The sequence below is a fragment of the Larimichthys crocea genome, chromosome XI (assembly GCF_000972845.2).
Source record: "Larimichthys crocea isolate SSNF chromosome XI, L_crocea_2.0, whole genome shotgun sequence".
In the NCBI taxonomy this organism is placed as follows: Eukaryota; Metazoa; Chordata; class Actinopteri; family Sciaenidae; genus Larimichthys; species Larimichthys crocea.
The window spans coordinates 5,952,801-5,971,281 of NC_040021.1; the positions used below are offsets into that span (position 1 = coordinate 5,952,801).

General features: G+C 41.9%; 3 protein-coding genes across 4 annotated transcripts in view; 1 reads left to right on the plus strand and 2 right to left on the minus strand.

The window, feature by feature from the left end:
• Positions 1 to 1,578: 1,578 nt before the first annotated feature.
• slc10a1 (solute carrier family 10 member 1) lies at positions 1,579 to 8,460 on the plus strand. Its single transcript, XM_027284196.1, has 8 exons — positions 1,579 to 1,607; positions 4,294 to 4,522; positions 4,638 to 4,724; positions 4,890 to 5,002; positions 5,149 to 5,353; positions 5,991 to 6,169; positions 6,298 to 6,497; positions 7,598 to 8,460. Exons 2-8 carry the CDS (start codon positions 4,322 to 4,324, stop codon positions 7,669 to 7,671), a joined length of 1,059 nt encoding a protein of 352 aa, XP_027139997.1. The 5' UTR covers positions 1,579 to 1,607; positions 4,294 to 4,321; the 3' UTR covers positions 7,672 to 8,460.
• srsf5b (serine and arginine rich splicing factor 5b) lies at positions 7,798 to 14,540 on the minus strand. Its single transcript, XM_010740623.3, has 8 exons — positions 14,364 to 14,540; positions 13,992 to 14,130; positions 12,588 to 12,658; positions 12,401 to 12,514; positions 11,369 to 11,441; positions 9,883 to 9,956; positions 9,664 to 9,771; positions 7,798 to 9,355 (listed from the first exon to the last, which is right to left on the minus strand). Exons 2-8 carry the CDS (start codon positions 14,115 to 14,117, stop codon positions 9,034 to 9,036), a joined length of 888 nt encoding a protein of 295 aa, XP_010738925.1. The 5' UTR covers positions 14,118 to 14,130; positions 14,364 to 14,540; the 3' UTR covers positions 7,798 to 9,033.
• A 953-nt stretch (positions 14,541 to 15,493) lies between these two features.
• Positions 15,494 to 18,481, minus strand: part of susd6 (sushi domain containing 6) — a 30,517-nt gene continuing 27,529 nt past the window's right edge. For both annotated transcript variants that reach the window (XM_019261632.2, XM_019261633.2), the window contains exon 7: positions 15,494 to 18,093. In XM_019261632.2, the coding sequence (XP_019117177.1) occupies positions 18,068 to 18,093 (26 nt within the window). In that variant the 3' untranslated portion in view covers positions 15,494 to 18,067. The remainder of the gene's footprint in view (positions 18,094 to 18,481) is intronic.

An 18,481-nucleotide genomic window follows, 5' to 3' on the forward strand; every position in this document is an offset into this window, starting at 1 on the left:
CACACAGGATAATACAGGATGAGCCAAAGAAGTCAAATACAATAAAACTTTAGAACATGACAAGGTTGTGTCAAGTAAATAGGATATATTACAATATTTAAAGTACTGATAGTAAAGTGACACAGGTATTGCACAGAGTACGATGACAGCAGTCCTGGTTGATTTCATGTTTGCAGACAGTGTGCAGTGACAGGTGTTTTACAGAAGTATCACACAAGAAATTAAGAAATCAATCAAATCAAGTCTGGCACAGTAGCAGCAGTCACGGTGGTTCACGGTGCAACAGCATGCCTGTTAGATTATGAGTTCAGAGTCTGATGGTAAAAACTATTTTTATGTCTGGTGGTGTACACTACAATATACTGTCTAAATATTTACAGTAACAAAGTATAATACAAAAAAAAAGTTAGTCTGTGTCATTTGAAATATTTACGTGTGTTTTCCATTTTTATTTATTGATATTTTAAATCAGGTTTGATGAATTAGTAACAACCACTTTATTTAAAAATGGTTGAATTCAGTGATGAATATTTAAAACGTTGCGTCGCTGTGATAAATGCACGAATTCCATATTGTTTGCTGCGTGAGATTCAGATCGGAGCGTGGCGATGTGCCAAGCTTTTACATGCGTGTCGGTTTACTCCAACTATACCTTTTTTCCATTGTTGCAGCAGAGGACGACAAACCCAGGGTTTAACGTCTCTCTTGGGAAGAGACCTATTTGCATTTTTAACTTTATGACTCATGATTATTCACCAGCAAGTCCAGTATTTCCACTTTGGATCCTTTTTGAGAGAGTAACCGAAAGTGTTGGTGACTGTTTAGCAAATGTCAATCACACAGCACTCCCTCCTGCCTCCTACATCCCATCATCCTCACTGCGTGGAGGTGAGCTCTTTTCCAGAGTGTCATTCTGAAACTCTTCAGTCATGTCAGTGCTTAGGTTTCCCTCTTTTAGAGGAACAAACGTCATGTTCGCCTACTGCAGGGACTTCGACCTCTGCCTGACAAAACCAAAAGTACTCCGTCAGTGACACCACCTATCAAGTTCCAGATGTGTTTACTTGAAATGAGTGAACGTACGAGATATAATCAATGTTTGTAGGTTCAGAAGCTGGATGTTAACATGATATATTCATGTCTTTTAGCAATTTATGAGACGTTTTGCAGACTTTTTAAACTACTTTTCACACATTATTAATGATGCACAGGGTTTGGCCTGTTGTAGCCGACAGTTTATTGGTTATTATGACAATAAGTAAAACATATTTTTGAGTTTCCTCCCTTTTGTTAAGCCGAACAAGCACAGGGCTATTCCAAGGGTGCAGCAGAGAACCATAACTGAGCTGATGAGTTATGAGGACGGTTGACAGGGTTTACCTGAGGCGCAGGGAAGATCAGCTAGTCAGCGATCCTGCAATGGTTGATTAGTGAATGAGGAACAGGTGGTGAATCAATGAGGCAGGTGAGAGGGAAATCGGAGACCACACCCTGAGATACACAAACACACACACACACACACACACACACAGGCAGATAGACAGAAACACAGAGGGGGAAGGGGGAAGTAAACAGTCTTTTCATATTATGTGAGCTGCCCTCTACTGGTAGGTAACCATACATGTACCATTATCATGCCTATATCCCATAGATATGTCAAAAGCATAAAGTAGGAGCTTCTCCACAGCTGGCAGTGACACAGAGCTAAGCCCGAGGAGTTTATTATTTTTTTTCCCTGCAGAGGGTTTTGCAGCCTCGTCAGCAACAGCCCAGCTAAATGAATGCCAGTCAGTAATCTCGGCATGAGCTTTAAAGTAACAATCTGTGAACTGCATGTAATTTGTGATCACGTGCTGAGTTTGTAGGCTACTTGGGGGGGAAAAGATCTGCTTTAGTTAGAGCGCTGTCACCAACAAGACTTGGCAGTAAAGCAACAAACACTGTGGATTTCTAATGAGCAAAATCGTCTGTGTTTTCAATGCTCTGCTTTGTGACGTTTGACCTTGAGTGCACTATTTCTGAAATAAAAGCAGAGGATCTTTCTTTAAATGGTAACACCAAAACTAGTATTTTAAACCTCTCCATTGGTTAGGCACCAGTAAATGCAAAAAGGCTGTGTGTTTCTTCCATTCAACTGTGAAATGTAATGAAAGTTGTAGCCTTGCAGCTGTAGCCTGCCCTCTTGGGGCAGCAGAAGACAACGTGAGTGAGACTCCCCCAAGGACAAGCATGATATGTTGATATCTTTCTTTCTTGTGAAGAAGTCAAACAAAAAGGATTCAGAGATCTTTCACGGGGATAGAAATTTATCACACATCCTCAAGTATCTTCAGATGTATCTGATGAATTCTCACACAGTGTAAACAAATTCTATATTTGGTGATTTAAAAAGATGCATCCCAATCAGAGTTATTTTAATTTCCCAGGACCTGGCTACAGGTCAGTTAAAATACATTTTCTAATCTGTTTTCTTCAGTTAAATCTGATCTCAGGTGTTTTCTAAGCTGCAGAAATCGACTGTGCACTAGAGGGCAGCTCTGTACAGCCTTCACGTGTCATATAGAGTGTCCATATAAAGAGTGACAGCACACAAGAAGTCAATTTTGTTTCAGAGAGAAGAGTAGAGGAAGCTCAAGACTAACAGGTAATGTATTGTCAGGCTTTACTCTTCAAGCAGGAATAAGTGTTTGTTTCTGCCGAATCCACTTGGGTTTCTTCTTCTTCTTTTTCGTGCAAAGAGACCTCGAAGAATATCGCTGTGCAGTTCTCACTTTCAGAGCTGTCGAGAATATGTGTGTGTTTATTTTTGTGAGTGCAAAATAGATGAGAGAAATCCCTTGAAGGTAATGTAAATATGTGCATATACACCGTCAGTCAAAAGTCGACTTGATCACTTTAATTAGACACCTGCAGCAGGACACACTTTGTTTCTGTCTTAACCATTAATAGTCACGATTACCTATAAAATTGTTTTAACATGTTGAAAACTTTGAGATTTCTTGATTATGTTTGATATTATCCTTTTTTTTGGTTGCAGTTTATATTTTCTCTGCATTGCTTAGTTATAATAACTTGCCTTGCAAGCAGATATAAGCATTTATTCATGTATTTATGTTATATATGTATACAAATGTATGTGGAGACTGGCCTAACTACTTTGAAAGCAGATGCTGGTACATGCAGATAAAATTTCTCAGTGCGTTTATCATCCCAAATTGAATGAACTGCTCCGTGATCCACCAACATAAGTGCTTTCCATACATTTATTGTGCACCACCTACCTTGCTATTATGTGGAATATAACTTTCCTCCATTATTACTATTGGACTATGTAAAACTATATTTTCCATCTTCAAACATGCTGAAAGCACCTACCATCTGGTTTTTTCCAGCACATATTTACACAGTGCCAACAGTAATACAACTCGAGGCAAACTTTTATGTGTATATATTCACTCACCAGCCAATTTATTTGGCACACCTGTCCAACTGCTCATTAATGCAAATTTCTAATCAGCCAATCACATGGCAGCAGCTCAATGCCTTTAGGCATGTAGATGTGGCGAGAATGAGGTGCAAAAAAGGGGAATAAAACCAAATTAATTAATATACAGACATATAGTGTCATGGCATGGGCATGTATGGCTGCCAATGGAACCGGTTCCCTTGTATTTACTGATGATGTGACTGCTGACAAAAGCAGCAGGATGAATTCTGAAGTGTTTCAGGCAATATTATCTGCTCATATTCAGCCAAATGCTTCAGAACTCATTGGACGGCACTTCTCAGTGCAGATGGACAATGACCCGAAGCATACTGCGAAAGCAACCAAAGAGTTTTTTTAAGGCAAAGAAGTGGAATGTTATGCAATGGCCAAGTCAATCACCTGACCTGAATCCGATTGAGCACGCATTTCACTTGCTGAAGACAAAACTGAAAGGAAAATCGCCCCAAGAACAAGCAGGAACTGAAGACAGTTGCAGTAGAGGCCTGGCAGAGCATCACCAGGGATGAAACCCAGCGTCTGGTGATGTCTGTGCGTTCCAGACTTTAGGCTGTAATTGACTGCAAAGGATTTGCAACCAAGTATTAAAAAGTGAAAGTTTGATTTATGATTGTTAATTTGTCCCATTACTTTTGGTCCCTTTAAAAAGTGGGAGGCACATATACAAACTGTTGTAAATCCTACACCGTTCACCTGAATTGGATGTAAATACCATCAAATTAAAACATACAACAGAAACATTTTAATCCTAAAGTCTATTTACTTACGTTTCTCTTTCGCATTTCCAGATAACTACTCTGTACGTGCTGCTCAAACATGAACTCCACAGCAGATCTGTCTCCACAGTTGTGGCCAAATGAAAGCTTCTTGTACAACATGACGACTGATGACACCGGCTCTAATTACACGACTTCAGTAACAGGAGTATTGGACAAAACTATCAACATACTCTCTGTATGTATGTTATTCATCACCATGGTTACATTTGGATGCAGGATGGAGGTGTCTAAGATTAAGGTGACGTCAAGTGATATCTGTCCATAGATTAAGGCACAGTATCTGTATTTATAACGGATATAGAAGGCCTCTGCCATCGTATTAACATTGCTGTACCTTCTTTTCTTGTTTCCAGCATCACATAATGAAACCTAAAGGGGTGGGGATTGCGTTGTTGGCCCAGTACGGTGTCATGCCTCTGACATCATTTTTGTTAACTAAGGTTGGTATTGTTATCCGTTGGTTTAAACACCTTAATTCACTATACAGGAAACACCAAACCCTCTCTTGCATTTCCATGTATTTCATTTCTGTAATCAACATCATATCAGCACTGGTATCACTCATAGACACTTTAGTCAATAATAGATAACATTTCATGCTGTAGATGTTCCAGCTGAATGAAATCCAGGCTGTGGTGGTTCTGATCTGTGGCTGCGCTCCTGGAGGAAGTCTCTCCAACCTACTCGCCCGTCTTCTGCAGGGAGACATGAACCTCAGGTACACACACACAGACTACTATTAAAACCGTGTTACAATGAGGTGATGCCAGTAGTTCCTTATATTGCCATACATGTGCCCTGCCACTGCTGACTGAAATGACATGAATTAGTAGTCAGAAGTTATTACCTGTCTTTTCCCCTCAGCATTGTGATGACTACTTACTCCACGTTGCTGGGTCTGGGCATGATGCCTCTCATGCTCTATATATACTGTTGGGGTTTCCCTAACCTGGTGAAAGTCATTCCCTACTTAAGAATTGTTGGATCACTGGTCATAATCATCATTGGTTCCAGTATCGGCATCCTCATCAACCGTTACAGATCGCGGCACACCAAGATCATTGAGAGGGTTAGTGCATATGCGCAAAAGGACAGGCAACAATTCTAAAGGTTGATTTATTGTTTTAATCATTTATCGAGCAAAAGATTTCAGATCATTAAGGGGGGGATTATGCAGATTTTTGAACATCGTAATCAACCGGGGTAGTTTCACGGTGATTTGTTAAAACGTTTTACCCTCGTCACAAAATGTATGGAATTTTACAAGAGATGTCCTTTTAAGAAATTCGTTTTTTCTCTTTACTCGGAGCCAGAAATCTGCACTAAACATCCAGTTTGATTTCTATCTAGGGGATATATCGTCCTAATCTAATGCTCATATTACTGTTCTGGAAATGAGAAAACACCTTAATTTGCATATTTAAACATAGACTTTCAGTATTTGTCTTAATATAGATAATCAACTAGGGAACTTTCATGATGATATCTAGTGTCTCCCCTTAAAAACATTTTTGGGACTATTACCTAACCCTAATACACCTTTTAGTGCTTTCTAATAGTTTTAAATACCAATGGAGCTCTGTGTGACAGACAGTACTTGAAAGATAAGATACAAATACAGATTACCACCAGACTGACTGTTTTAATAAACCAAATAAAAGTCTAATGAGTCCATCTAATTAGTTTTGTCCTCCTGCTGTTTACAGGTAGGCTTTGTTGTAATGTTTGTTGCAGGTGTGGCATTCTTCATCTACATAAAGTATGTAGTCAAAGGCGACGTCGCGTCAGTGTTCTCTGCTCCCCTCCTGGCCATCAGTGGTCTCTTGCCCCTCGTAGGCTACACCTTCGGATACATCATCCCCGCACTCTTCAAACTCAACCAACAGTAAGTTAGGCAGTGAGCTCTAATGGACATTTTGACAGAAATGAGTCATGTCAGGGAAAAAGTGTCATCAGATTTCCTTCATGTATCCATCACTTATCAATAAGTGTCGCTGTCCACCCCCTTCTTAGAGAGCGGAGGACCATTGCTATGGAAACTGGCTGTCAGAACATCCTGTTGGGCGTGGCCATTCTGAGGACAGGCTTTCACCATGAGACAATAGGTGCCCTGGCTCTCTTCCCCTTGGCCTTAATTTGTTCACAGCTGATCGAAGCGTCGTTGTTCATCGTGGTGTTCAGGTGTCACCAATGCTTCAAACGCAAAAAGAAAGGTAAGACCGTCTGCTGAAGGGTTAACCTGTGGATGAAAGGTGAGACACACTAGTAGAGTTGTTTTTATCTCAGGCTGTACTTTGAATACCACTGAAATGCATTTTACATTATTTTTATTTTATTTGATCTCTGTGTTTTGAACAGGAGTTTGAACAGCAGGAGAGGGATTGTTTTATTAATTAATTTCTGACACCTTTAACATTTAATAACCTAATGAACAACAATAAGGAACCTATAGTAAACGTTACTTGCAGCCCAACCTGAGAACAGAGGTCATGTATCACCACCGTATTAACGAAGGCAACACTACATGATGTAGGAATATACAATCAATATTAATTATGAAACAGTAGATTAAAGATAATAAAAAGGAATTATAGGATATGGTTCCATGTTGGTGAGAGTTAGGGACGACAGATGACGATCAGTTTTCATTTTAGTTAAGGCTCATCAAATTTTGCAGATATTATGGTCATAAACTAAACAAAAACAGACCTGATGATGGTAGATGAATGCTCAGTATTTCTTTTAGATTATTTTTTGGGGGCTTTTTTTTATGCCTTTAATGGTAGGACAGCTGAAGATAGACAGGAAGCAGGGGGCAGAGAGAGGGGGAGTGACACGCAGTAAATGGCCGTCCGATGCAGGATTCGAACCGGGGGCCAGCTGCAGCGAGGACTGTAGCCTCCACACATGGGGCGGCCGCTTAACCCACTACACTACCGACTGCCCCGAATGCTCAGTATTTCAATAAAAAAAAAACTAACAAAACAAATGCATGTTTCTTGCTTGGAAATGAATCAACATTTGGTACACTTTGTTTCCAATCTATCAAATACATAGAGATATTTCACAGAATAAATAAAAATGTTCACCTGATGACTGTGCTCGAGGAGTTGGGCAGTCTTTAGGATTCAACGATTTCAGTTTGGACCTTTTTAATTCTTTTATTTTATAGTCTCAGAAATATGGCATCTACCAAACTTTAATTCAGTATCTTACCACAGTTAAGTTTGTTAAATATTTCATTTCTTTGTTTATGAATTAATGCTCCTGATTCTGTTGTATAAGTTAATTTCATAAAGTGGTTTCCCTGCAGACACGTACCAGCCAGCAAACACTGCAGAGCAGCCCGAGGTGGCCATGACGGTTCGACCTCAAGACGCTGCATGATTTGTTTCTACCAGCGTGAACAAATGGGAAACTCAATCAGTAAAACCTTTTGTGCCATAGAATTCCTCAGATTGGATATTTAAGATTGTGAATTGTTGGCAACTTTAATTGTAACTCAACACAAACTTTAGTTAAAATTGTTTTATTGTTTAAGTTCATTGTCTTCCTACACCATACAAACATCCATCATAGGTTTTCCACTGAAAATAAAATCCTTATGTACAAAAAAAAAAAAAGTTGCATTTTTCCAAACTCTTGTCCACACATTCATTTGAACCACAGTAACATCAGTCACAGTACCAACAAGTGTTCTTGGAATTTACACACGTATGTAAAACAGAAAGTCTGCAATGCTGTACACGAAACCCAACACAATGATAAAATAAAATTACGCTAGAATAAACTGCATTCTGTGAGCAACACCGTTTCAAAGTGTTGAAATTAAAGTGTTGACCTTGTCCTCATCACTGAACAAATTTAAACAGTCAACTGCAAGGAAATTTAAGATCCATAAAATGAATTTACCCGGCAGCTGTTCCAACTGCTGCAACCGTACAGTGTCCTAATACTGAAGCTGCCAATCAGAGTACTGATGGTTTGTATTTGAGCTTTAAGCACAAATAAAACATTTTCAATAAGTCTAAATTTTGATCAAACAAAAGCACATGCAAACATTCTAAGTTATAGATATCACACACACACAGACACACACACCAGCTGTGGTAGGTACAGCAGGTCAGAAAATACGGGAAAAGATGTGAAAGGACTTTTGGAAAAGGAAAAAAAAAAGGTGAGCAATAAGGACGAAAATGTGATTTAAAAAATTCTCCCACTGACGAGCGAAATAAACAAAAGTATCGCAAAGAAGTAAAGAAAGTGGTCACGCGACTTATCAAAAGCATCCTGGACTGCTGAAAAATACAGATTTCGTCTTCAAAGTGTAGAGAGTTACGAACTTTACGAGCCCCAACATCAGTGAGACCGGACCTGGGCACTAAACTGGGAGGTGAAGAGTCACACATACGCGAGTCAAACCTGGATGGGTAATGAGGGCGACGACACAAAACAGCATTACTGTGTAACGAAGTGTCTTCTCTTTTAGTTAATGAGTTTAAAAAATTGTGACAAAACATTTGACTTGGATCTCGTTGTTCCTGTCTGAGAACATACCTGTTTTACATGTGGAAAAACTTGAGCGCAGCGATGAAAACAATCCAGGGGGAGAAAAAAAAAAAACTTAACTTGAACAAAACTCACGTCTTTCAGGGGAGCTCCAGTGTGCCAACTCATCCAAGCTGAATCTACCGCTGGAACAAGTCGTTCCTACTGATGACTGGTTAAACTTAAACACGGCTGGGGTTTTTAACGCTGGCTGTCGGTGGAAGGAGAGCGAGAGCGGGAACGAGAGCGGGAGCGTGAGCGGGAACGGGAGACGGAGGCCCTCTGAGCCGGTAGAGGGGAGGGCGGAGTGGCGGACTTGCTCGTTTTGGAGGAACGCTTTGCGGGCTCCTTCGACTTGGCGGTCGGGGAGGAGGCGCCGCCGGCAGGGGAGCCGGAGCGAGAGCGGGAACGGTTGTGGGCTTTGGCGGGGCTGCGGGAACGTCTGGGGGAACGAGACGGAGAGCGACCGCGAGAACGGGACCGCGAGCGAGAGGAGCTCTCAGACCGGGAACGACTTCTCGACCTGGGAAAGAGAGAAAGAACAACGTCAGGATGAAGCTCACCAACATTTTTATATGTAATAGAACCTCTCATTGATATTTCGATTTCTTTTAACTTCATTCAAATTCAAAACCTCTTCTGCTTCCCATCAGCTGCTCTCATTCTGCTATAACTCGTGAATCTCCCTCATCTCTTAAATGAATTAGCAAAACTGGCAGCGGTCAGAGTTATGACTAAGTAAGTTTAACTCGAGCCATCAAAAGTGAGCCTGTCATTGATTTGTGAGTACTGGACTTCGAGTACTTCTTATTACGCTCTGATGGTACTCACCTCTTCTTGGCTGCCTCAATGAGCTTGATTTTCCTGCCATTCATTTCCTTTCCAGACAGTTTCTCAAGGGCGTTTTTCAGATCACTGTAAGAGGCAAACTCAACAACCCTGTTGAAGACGACGAGAGACAACATGAGCTTCTTCTTCAGTCATTTGGATGGTGCTTCTCCTCAAATTGTAAATGTATGTTGATAAACCACACTGAGATAACCGTCTTACCCTTCGTTGACTTTGGGGCGATGTGCGTCTGCAAATGTCACCTCTCCAGCTTGTCTCATGAAATCTTTCAGGTCCTACACATGTAAACATCAGTCAACTTACGGAGAGAGGCTCAGGACACAAAGCACACTCTGAGATATAAAACAGGACTGATTTAACCCCAAAAGAGAGATTGGTTAGATTCTCTGAGAGGACTACACAGGCTACTTCAGATAAGGAAGACGAGTCCAAGAATCTCAGATACTGTTTAAAAATCAGCCAGACCTTCAACAAAATTATTTATTTATTTATTTATTTTTTACAATAAATACCAAACCTTAGCAGACTGTTTATAATATGTGCCAATTTAGAGATCGTCCAATTATAACTGCTGATTTTACTGGACAAGCTGAGTATCTGCACCAGCTGTGAGATTCTTGGACCGACTGCTCATTACAACTAAAAAGAGACATGAACACCATCTGCATGTACTGAACTGCAGTGGCGCCGCTTGGGCAGCATTTGGCACTAAGAGCCCCATTTTCCCTAGCAAGGAGGGCACAGGGCTCCGCGCCGGGACCGCCCCTGTCTCGGCACCCCGCCTCAGTAAAGAGAGTGAACAGGGTGGAAGAGAGGAAACTACTACCTGAGAGCGAAACCCTTTGGGGTGGGCCGCAGGCTCTCCGAGCCCACCATAACCTCGGGATAACAGCAGATTATATCCATGGGCACCTGGGAGGAATTCACACTCTCTCTCTCGCTCGCGATGTGCGGGAACACCAGTAGGGGGGAGGGGAGGGGGGATATCGATCGATTGAAGCCCCTCAAATTAACGAACCATCGATCAATACGCCACCACCATCACCATCTCGACTCTCGCTCTTTCCTCTCCTTTCTCTCTGCCAACTCTCTGTTTCCTCTCTCTCGCTCTCAGCCTCACACCAGGCGCCCCCCCTGCCTTCGACAGGGGGGCGTTGCGAGCGAGCGAGCGGGCGAGCGAAGGGGGCCGCCAGCGCCTCTAGTGTGGAGCGAGCGCTCACATGACCAGCAGGCGTCAACTAGGAGTAGGACAGACTGGCTGACACCACAGGCTCAACCCAGACAGAAGGACCCAGAAGGGGTTAACTCCACCATAAGCGAGCTCTTCCATATGACACAACAGTCAGGCTGGCAAATAAAGGGGTGAAGAATTGGTTAAAATTTGAAAAAAAAAAACAAATTAAGTGTTTTGTTGTTGTTACTGCTCTTTGACTCATTACTTAACTGCATGAGATGCAGATTAAAAGAGTGGTGCTTTATAAAAGAACACTCTGGGCCTCATTACAACACTCTTTAAATATATATTAGCAATTAATTTGAATCCAGACTTTCTATGTTTTAGCAGCATTACAATTCTACAGTTGTATGTGTATATTGTTGGACACAGACTGCTGGAGGTGTGGTGTTGCAGCTTTTTAGAGGCTTGCTGTGCATGAAAAGAAAAAAGGACGTGGAAATAAATACTAACCTGCCAGCTGACACGAGAGGACAAGTTCTCCACGATCAGTCGGTTCTCAGTGCGCATCGGAGGAGGGTTTCGACTGAAGGAGACAAAGGAATGATCGGGTGATGACATCGCGAGGCGGAGATACAGACGGACTGGATACTTGTCAATAACGAAGTTAATTTGTGTCATGGATCTTTAAAGATGCAGCAGGCATGGGGCTCCTGTTGCATTTGAAGTGAGCTGTTGAACATTTTCAGTCTGTAGGTGATTGTTACATGTATAGATTTGTGTGTTTCTCTCTCTCCTTCCTCTCTTTGTCCTTCAGGTGAAAAGGGGAGGATTGGGCTCCAGAAGAGCTGGGGATTGGCTCACCCTCCAGTCAGCCAGCCAATCAGACATGAAGGACACCTTTTAAAAGCCTCTCTCATGTTGCTCTGGCTCTCTGAAGGTTTGTGGTGGGGGATAGAACGGAGGTAAGGCTGGGGTACCCTATACATTCAGGCACTTAGAAAGTAACGGTTATCACATTAGGTTATGGGTTGTTGCCTCTGGTGTATTTTTATTCTTTTCAGAGATTTTTGTAGGTAAGATAGTCAGGCCTTTGGTTTGCTTTTTCTTTTCCCCACAGAGAAAGGTTGAGCTAGGCCCTATTTTTTTGTACTTTTACTCTATTTTGTTTGGCACAACCCCCACAGTTCTCTCTTCCTCAAACCTACATTTGTTGTTTACCTTTTCATTTAAATACGGTAAATAAATCTGTTGTTTTTTTTGACTGCCTCCTTCCCTGAGGTCTTTCTTTGTTGGTTGTCAGCGTTATTGTTTCTGCTCATAAAAAGGGAAACATCATAAAAACAGAAACATCATAAAAACATAAGACTGCAATGATTTACTTATCGACCTTCCACAGAGCTGTTCACACAGCGTACTTGTTGAGCTATTCATTCATGAGTTCCTTCCTCATTTGAATGACATTAAGTAAAACTCATGTGGCATCATAACGCAGGTGAACTTTGGTTATCAGCACCGTGTTTAGGTGTGGGTGAAAGTTTGTACCTCCGACTGCTCTGGGAGCCTCGGCCATAGCGATCAGAGAAACGTCCTCCACCGCCACCGGCTCCTCTGCCGCGGCCACCTCGCAGGCGTACACGAGCGTGCTCGATGGTCACCCTGGAATGACAGAAATCATCGTTCTTTCTTTTTCCCCCTTTCAGTTTATTCACATCTGGCAGAGATTGCTTACCTTTCATTGCACAGCTCTTTGCCATCAAGCTCATAAACAGCATCCTCGGCATCTCTGGGGTCGTCAAACTCCTGCAACACAAACATTACACACGTTTACACATTTTTAAAAGCTCCTCGACGTTTGTGTCTTCCTTTGCCGCTGTGAATAGCTCCTCCACTTCCAGAGGCTCACATTTAGGCTGGCTACACAGCAGATATTTTGACATGTCACAGCAGGAACACTCTCAGGTAAGCTGCATTCCACTTAAGGGATGTCTTGCTGTCGTGCTCACGCGTGTTTTTCCGGGTTTGACGAGTCAAAATGTTGTTGCTGTGCAACCAGTTTATAAAAAAAAATAAAACATAAAAAAAAAGGTCTTTACATGCATCAATTCATCTACAGATGTGTCCAGAAAATAGATGCATGCAGGACACGGTTGCGCTTTAATTTCTGTAAATGTTTCTGTAAATGTTAAGTTTCTGTTTCAAGTCTTTGTTTTGTCTTTACCGGTTAATAAATGGGAGTTTTGTGGGTGGAAAGTACATTTAATCTGTTAGAAAATTAAGTGTGCAAACATGAAGGAATGCAGTGTGAGCCTCACAGAAATGAGCAATATTCAATTTGGCAAACAGAAGTTCATTTGAACACTTGGGTGGGTTTCAAACCGGTTCACAGATATTACAAAAAATAAAATAAAACATGTGTAATACACACTACAGAAGTGAAGTAAAATGGGCAAACATAACTTAATCTCCTGTGGGTGTACGTTAAGATGAATAAATAACAGACTATAAATATGCGGCAGTAGCTCAGCCTGTAAAAACCTGGCTTGAACACGGAGGGTGGGCCAGGTTCAAGTCCAGTATGGATGGTGGACTGGTAGCTGGAGAGGTGCCGGTTCGCCTCCTGGTCACTGCCGAGGTGCCCTTTGTTAAGGAATTTTCTATCCTTAGGTTACACAAGGTCACGTGTGGGCCTTGAGGTCCTCGGCAGTATTAACTGTTTGTCTTTGACTTGGTGCCAGTCTATCTCAACACTGTGGTGGCCAGGGTCGAAGAGACCTATTGCTGCCTTCCTAGACATAATAGATATCTTGCCGTTGACGGTCCAATCTGTGTCTCCAGACTAGAATATACTGACGATAACACCTGCATGGGTAAAAACATTCTGGGGCGTTATCTTTGGGTTTAAAGTCGATCCACCAGCACGAGTTGGGCTGAATTAGAGACCGACTCAGGCACTTCTTATGTACTTTGAAGCGTGTCTCTAATTCTCCTTGGGCCAATCACTTCACCATTTCCCTTTTTGTATATGTGTGGTTGTATTTCGGGATTAAAAAGAATTTTATAGAATCTCTTCTTAAATATCTATTTATTTGAACACGCAGTTGAAGAAAGAGCGTTAATCTGTGTGATGACTCACCACAAAGCCGAAACCCTTCTTGAGGTCGATGTCTCGGATGCGGCCGTACCCTTTGAAGAACCTCTCCACATCCTTCTCTCGGGCAGAGGGGCTCAGACGACCGATGAAAATACGACATCCACTCATGTTTGTCTGTTATCTTACACACGGTGAGGGAAACAAACAAAAAGGTTAACACGGTGTGAAATGATTTAAATATAAAAACAAACTGACCGAGTAACGGTCGAATTCAAATATTTTTAGCCGTTGGGGCCTAACTGCCATATTTAAAACCGAGACACGTTACTAACGCTAACGGTCACCAAAAACACGACATTTAGTTTGAACAAGACAAAGCAATTACCGTGAGATTTAACCGTCGTGCACACATACCTTTTAGGTGGGTTTAATGATATTTTTTCTTTTTTTAAGGGGGGCAGACAGGCTGTCGACAGTGACTGCAAACTCACAAACCGAAACAAAATGGAGCCTCTCTGCTGGTTCAGGGGAGGAGGCAGCGAGAACAGCTTCTTCTCCTTCTGCTTCTTTTTCAACAGTTCAACGGCAACTGTCACACCCGTTACCGCCATCTTGAGGCAAGCGATAGATATCAAACTATTTTTTTTAATTATTATTTTTTTTGGTCTGTTGTATATTTTACAATACGTTTGGCTCTTATAAAGATAAAGTTTAATAATTAAAAATAGCACTGGTGGTGGCGCCACTAACGTTAAAAAAATAAAAATAAAAAATACCGAAGTATACCGAAGGTTTCCGAACATGACGTCACATCTCCGATGTCGTTTCAACTTCTGGCCACTAGGTGTCGCTCGGACACAATAACACTGCCCAGAGAGGAGGAGGGACAATACAACATACTGTGTGTGGTATTAACTAGCGCTTAATAAGACTCAGCAGGACAAAGGGACATCATAATAAACCACAAGCAGCGCCATAAAGATTTTTCCCCCCCATAATTGGGAGCATAGAAAATTGGTTTTGAGATTAAGTTTTATTATTATTGTTATAGTGAACTGCTTCCTGAATTATGCTGCTGTTTGATTAGACCGCCTGTCTGAAGAGTTCCTCTCTTTTTAAAGCTGTAGTAAAATTATGACAACCTATCTTTAGATTGGTAAATGATTGACTCGAATTTAACCTGATGGAACAGATGGCGCACCAGGTGATACATAGAAAGTGGAAAGAGGAACTATATACCATATACCTTAGGGGAAACTAGAAATAGCTTAACAAATATTACATTGATTAATGCTTACACAACGGCAGGAAGTAGGTTAGTGCAGCCAGTCAAGCTGATCTTGAACAGATTTCCACCTGCGCGCAAGGAACAGATCTTCCAGGATCTACAGTAACCCAAAGGAAAATCCTTATTTCCACCAATACAAGCAGATGCACGTCGTCATGAAGCCGGAAAGATCTTGACATTAGACGTAACCTTCAGTCTGAAAATGTGTACTTAATGTCAGATATATTAATTATACACTGAATAATGACACATCATCTTCCACATTCAAAAGAAAGCTTTAATTAGAAAGTTATATACACACTGTAAAATTAAATTAAACTTTATACAAATATTAAATTACTATCTTCACACCCACTGCCATGTACAGAGGAAAAAACCAAAGCTGAAAGCATTGAAACTAAGAATCAAGATGTGTACTTTTTTTAACCTGTTATTTTCAGGGAAGCAACACCGTACAACAGTGCTTCTGAACGCAAAAAGTTAATTTCACTTTTTTTTGTTTTCTTCTTTTCAATCCCAGAATATTTTAATGCCTTGTAGCAAAAGAGAAGCAAAGGAATAGTGAAATATAGGTGCTTATAGGTTCATCATCATCATCATCATCATCGTCGTCATCATCATCATCATCACAGTAGCTGGAAAAGCTAAGGGGAGGACAGAGAAGGATGGACACGTCAAGTCGTGTCCACAACAGAAGTAAACTCATTGATAAATACACAAAGACAGTTTTATGCATAGAATAGAAAAAGAACAGAGTAAGGCCATTGGGAAAAACAGAACACGTTGCAATACTGTAAAGCAACCAACGCGGAGGCTTATGATTATACATCCAAAGAGAAAAGAAAAAAAAAGACAATGTACACGTCTAAGGCAACATTCTGTTTGCATTAATAATGTAGCCATTGACACAGACACAGACAGCCACGGATGCCGAATAAAATTAAGAACAGAGATCCAAACTTGTTGTTCTCTGGGTTTTCTCTCGGAGCGGTTACGCTTGAAAAAGTAATTCTCTCTCTTCGGGAGTCATGCTGTTTCCAGGGTGACCGGCTCAACCGCCGAAGCTTTTTCGAGTGGTCAGGAAACCAGAGGATGATTTCTAACAAAATGACATGACTCTCTCTTGAGTTTGCACTTGGGATTAGAAAGGGTGAGTGAGTGAGTGTTATGTGTTGGTGTGGGTGTGGGAGGGGGGTTTGGTTGGCGTGCTATATAACAAAAACTTTATTATTTCACTGCAACCAGTTGCAGTTGTGTCAATAATGCACAAAAGTGGAGAGTCTGACAGTGTGACAGTGTGAAGGTGGGCGAGAGCCAGTGCTCCTCTAAAGGAGACTTGTGTTTTCCAGCCATTCAGCAGAAAATGATAAATATTCTAGCTTGAGAGGACATGAATAATACACACATTGTGTAGTGGACTCGTTGCCTGAAGTGACGCTGATTTGTTCATGTGACTTATTCAGTGCTGGGAGGGATTTTTTTTTTTTTCCTACGGTGAAAAGACGGGGACATTGTGCAGACAGTCTGATCTGAAGAGAGGCAAATCAGACGACGGCTGTGTCGAGGCCTACCATATGAGGACATGTTATCCTCTGCCTGGCTGACACAAAAGCGCACACACACACAGACAGACACACACTCAGATTCAGCAATTTAACACAAACAGAGCCACACACCAAACAATAAATACAGTGGGAAGAAAAATTAAAAAACAACCATAAAGTTCAGTCATGTGCCCCGATCACCGTGTTGAAAGACATCCCTCTCTTCAGCTTTCATACACACATGTGACATTGCGTCTTCCCCCTCCTCATACAGGTAAAGATGTAAAAGCACAGTCCTGGAACCAAAACACCAATCGATCCTACTCATGCGACAGAAGGAGCACCTTCCAGATACCAGGGTGCAGCTGGCAACAGAGAAGAAAGGAGCGAGAAAGGTCTTTTTTTTTCCATAGTTGTGATATGGTGCTTTCGTAAAACGCTGCGCCCTGCTTTTAGCTCTTGCGAAGTGGTTCTCAATCCCACTAATCCATTTGCTAGACACCACCCGGATACACAGATAGCTAGAGAGTGAGAGATAGAGAGAGAGTGAGAGTAGAGAGAGAGAGACAGAGGAGGCTTCATGCTTCATTCAGAGTGGGCCACCGTGCTGTGACGGCAATAAACTAAAAACAACATGCAACATTCACAAAGCGGGCTGCGAAAAAAAAATCTCCAGCCGCCACTCACAACTTTTCAAGTACAGCGGGAAGACGATTCTGAGCGCCGCCACGTCAGGAGCGAACATCACAAGTTATTTTATTTTATTTTTTTAGATCTGAAGTAATCCCAGACAGAGTTGACGCATCTCGATTGCTATAGCCTCCTCTGGTGAAGCCTCCGTGAGCCGTGTTAATATAGAGAACTACACCTGGGAGGAGGCAGGCGTACGGTGATACATAGCCTATAGTACACAACCTTGATGTTTTTTACTCATATACAGGAGGATCTACAGGATTTATGTTTGAGCTGGCACCACTTTGTTTGTCTGGCTTGTCTTTAGTTTGATCCAGTAGCTGACTCCAGTGGTGCTCCATCATTGCTTATGATGCAGCGAGTATTGGTTGTTGGCTTTGCTCTGCATGGGTAGCAATGGCAGAAGGAGGCTGCGTGGGGGGAATGGGCGTAGTTCTAGTCTTTTCTCTGCTGGCTGCTGAGGGGAGTCGGGGAGGGGAGGGACGGGCGGTGGGGAGGGGAGTAGGTTGACAGCCACAGTCAGTCCTGGTCAGCAGTGAAGAGATAGGGAAACAGGGGCTCTGCTGCTGATGCTGATAGCAGGCTGGCAGACTTCATGCTTCCTTCAACAGGGGAATATCTGCAGGGGAACAGAACAGACATATCAGAGTCAGCCGTCTTACCCACCACACGCTCATGCAATCCATTACGTTTCGACAGATTTCCTGTGTGTTTATGTCATGAGATGTCATTGCTTTGCTGTTGTAAAATGTTGCTCTGTTGTCTCCTGGACACATTCACACTCCTAACCGGCCATTTGTTGAAATATTTAGGTGAATCGTTGAGTTATAACTTTGAAAACGGGGTGATATTTCTATTAAAAAAAGGTATTGATTAGGTTGGCCAATGAAATTACTCTTGACAAGTGTTTTTTTTTTTTTTTTGTCTTCACTAGTCCTGGCAACCCAGTGCAGTGTGTGAATGATTTTGTGTGTCTTGTTTGCAGAGCTAGACAGATACATCTGACA

Coding starts and splice junctions, on each gene's coding strand:
- slc10a1 (XM_027284196.1), top strand. CDS start 4,322: ATGAACTCCACAGCAGATCTGTCTCCACAGTTGTGGCCAAATGAAAGC. Junction 4,523..4,637: donor TGGAGGTGTCTAAGATTAAG/GTGACGTCAAGT, acceptor TCTTGTTTCCAG/CATCACATAATGAAACCTAA. Junction 5,354..5,990: donor ACACCAAGATCATTGAGAGG/GTTAGTGCATAT, acceptor TGCTGTTTACAG/GTAGGCTTTGTTGTAATGTT.
- srsf5b (XM_010740623.3), bottom strand. CDS start 14,117: ATGAGTGGATGTCGTATTTTCATCGGTCGTCTGAGCCCCTCTGCCCGA. Junction 12,659..13,991: donor AGAAGGGTTTCGGCTTTGTG/GTGAGTCATCAC, acceptor TTTGTGTTGCAG/GAGTTTGACGACCCCAGAGA. Junction 9,772..9,882: donor CGCCCCAAAGTCAACGAAGG/GTAAGACGGTTA, acceptor CGTCTTCAACAG/GGTTGTTGAGTTTGCCTCTT.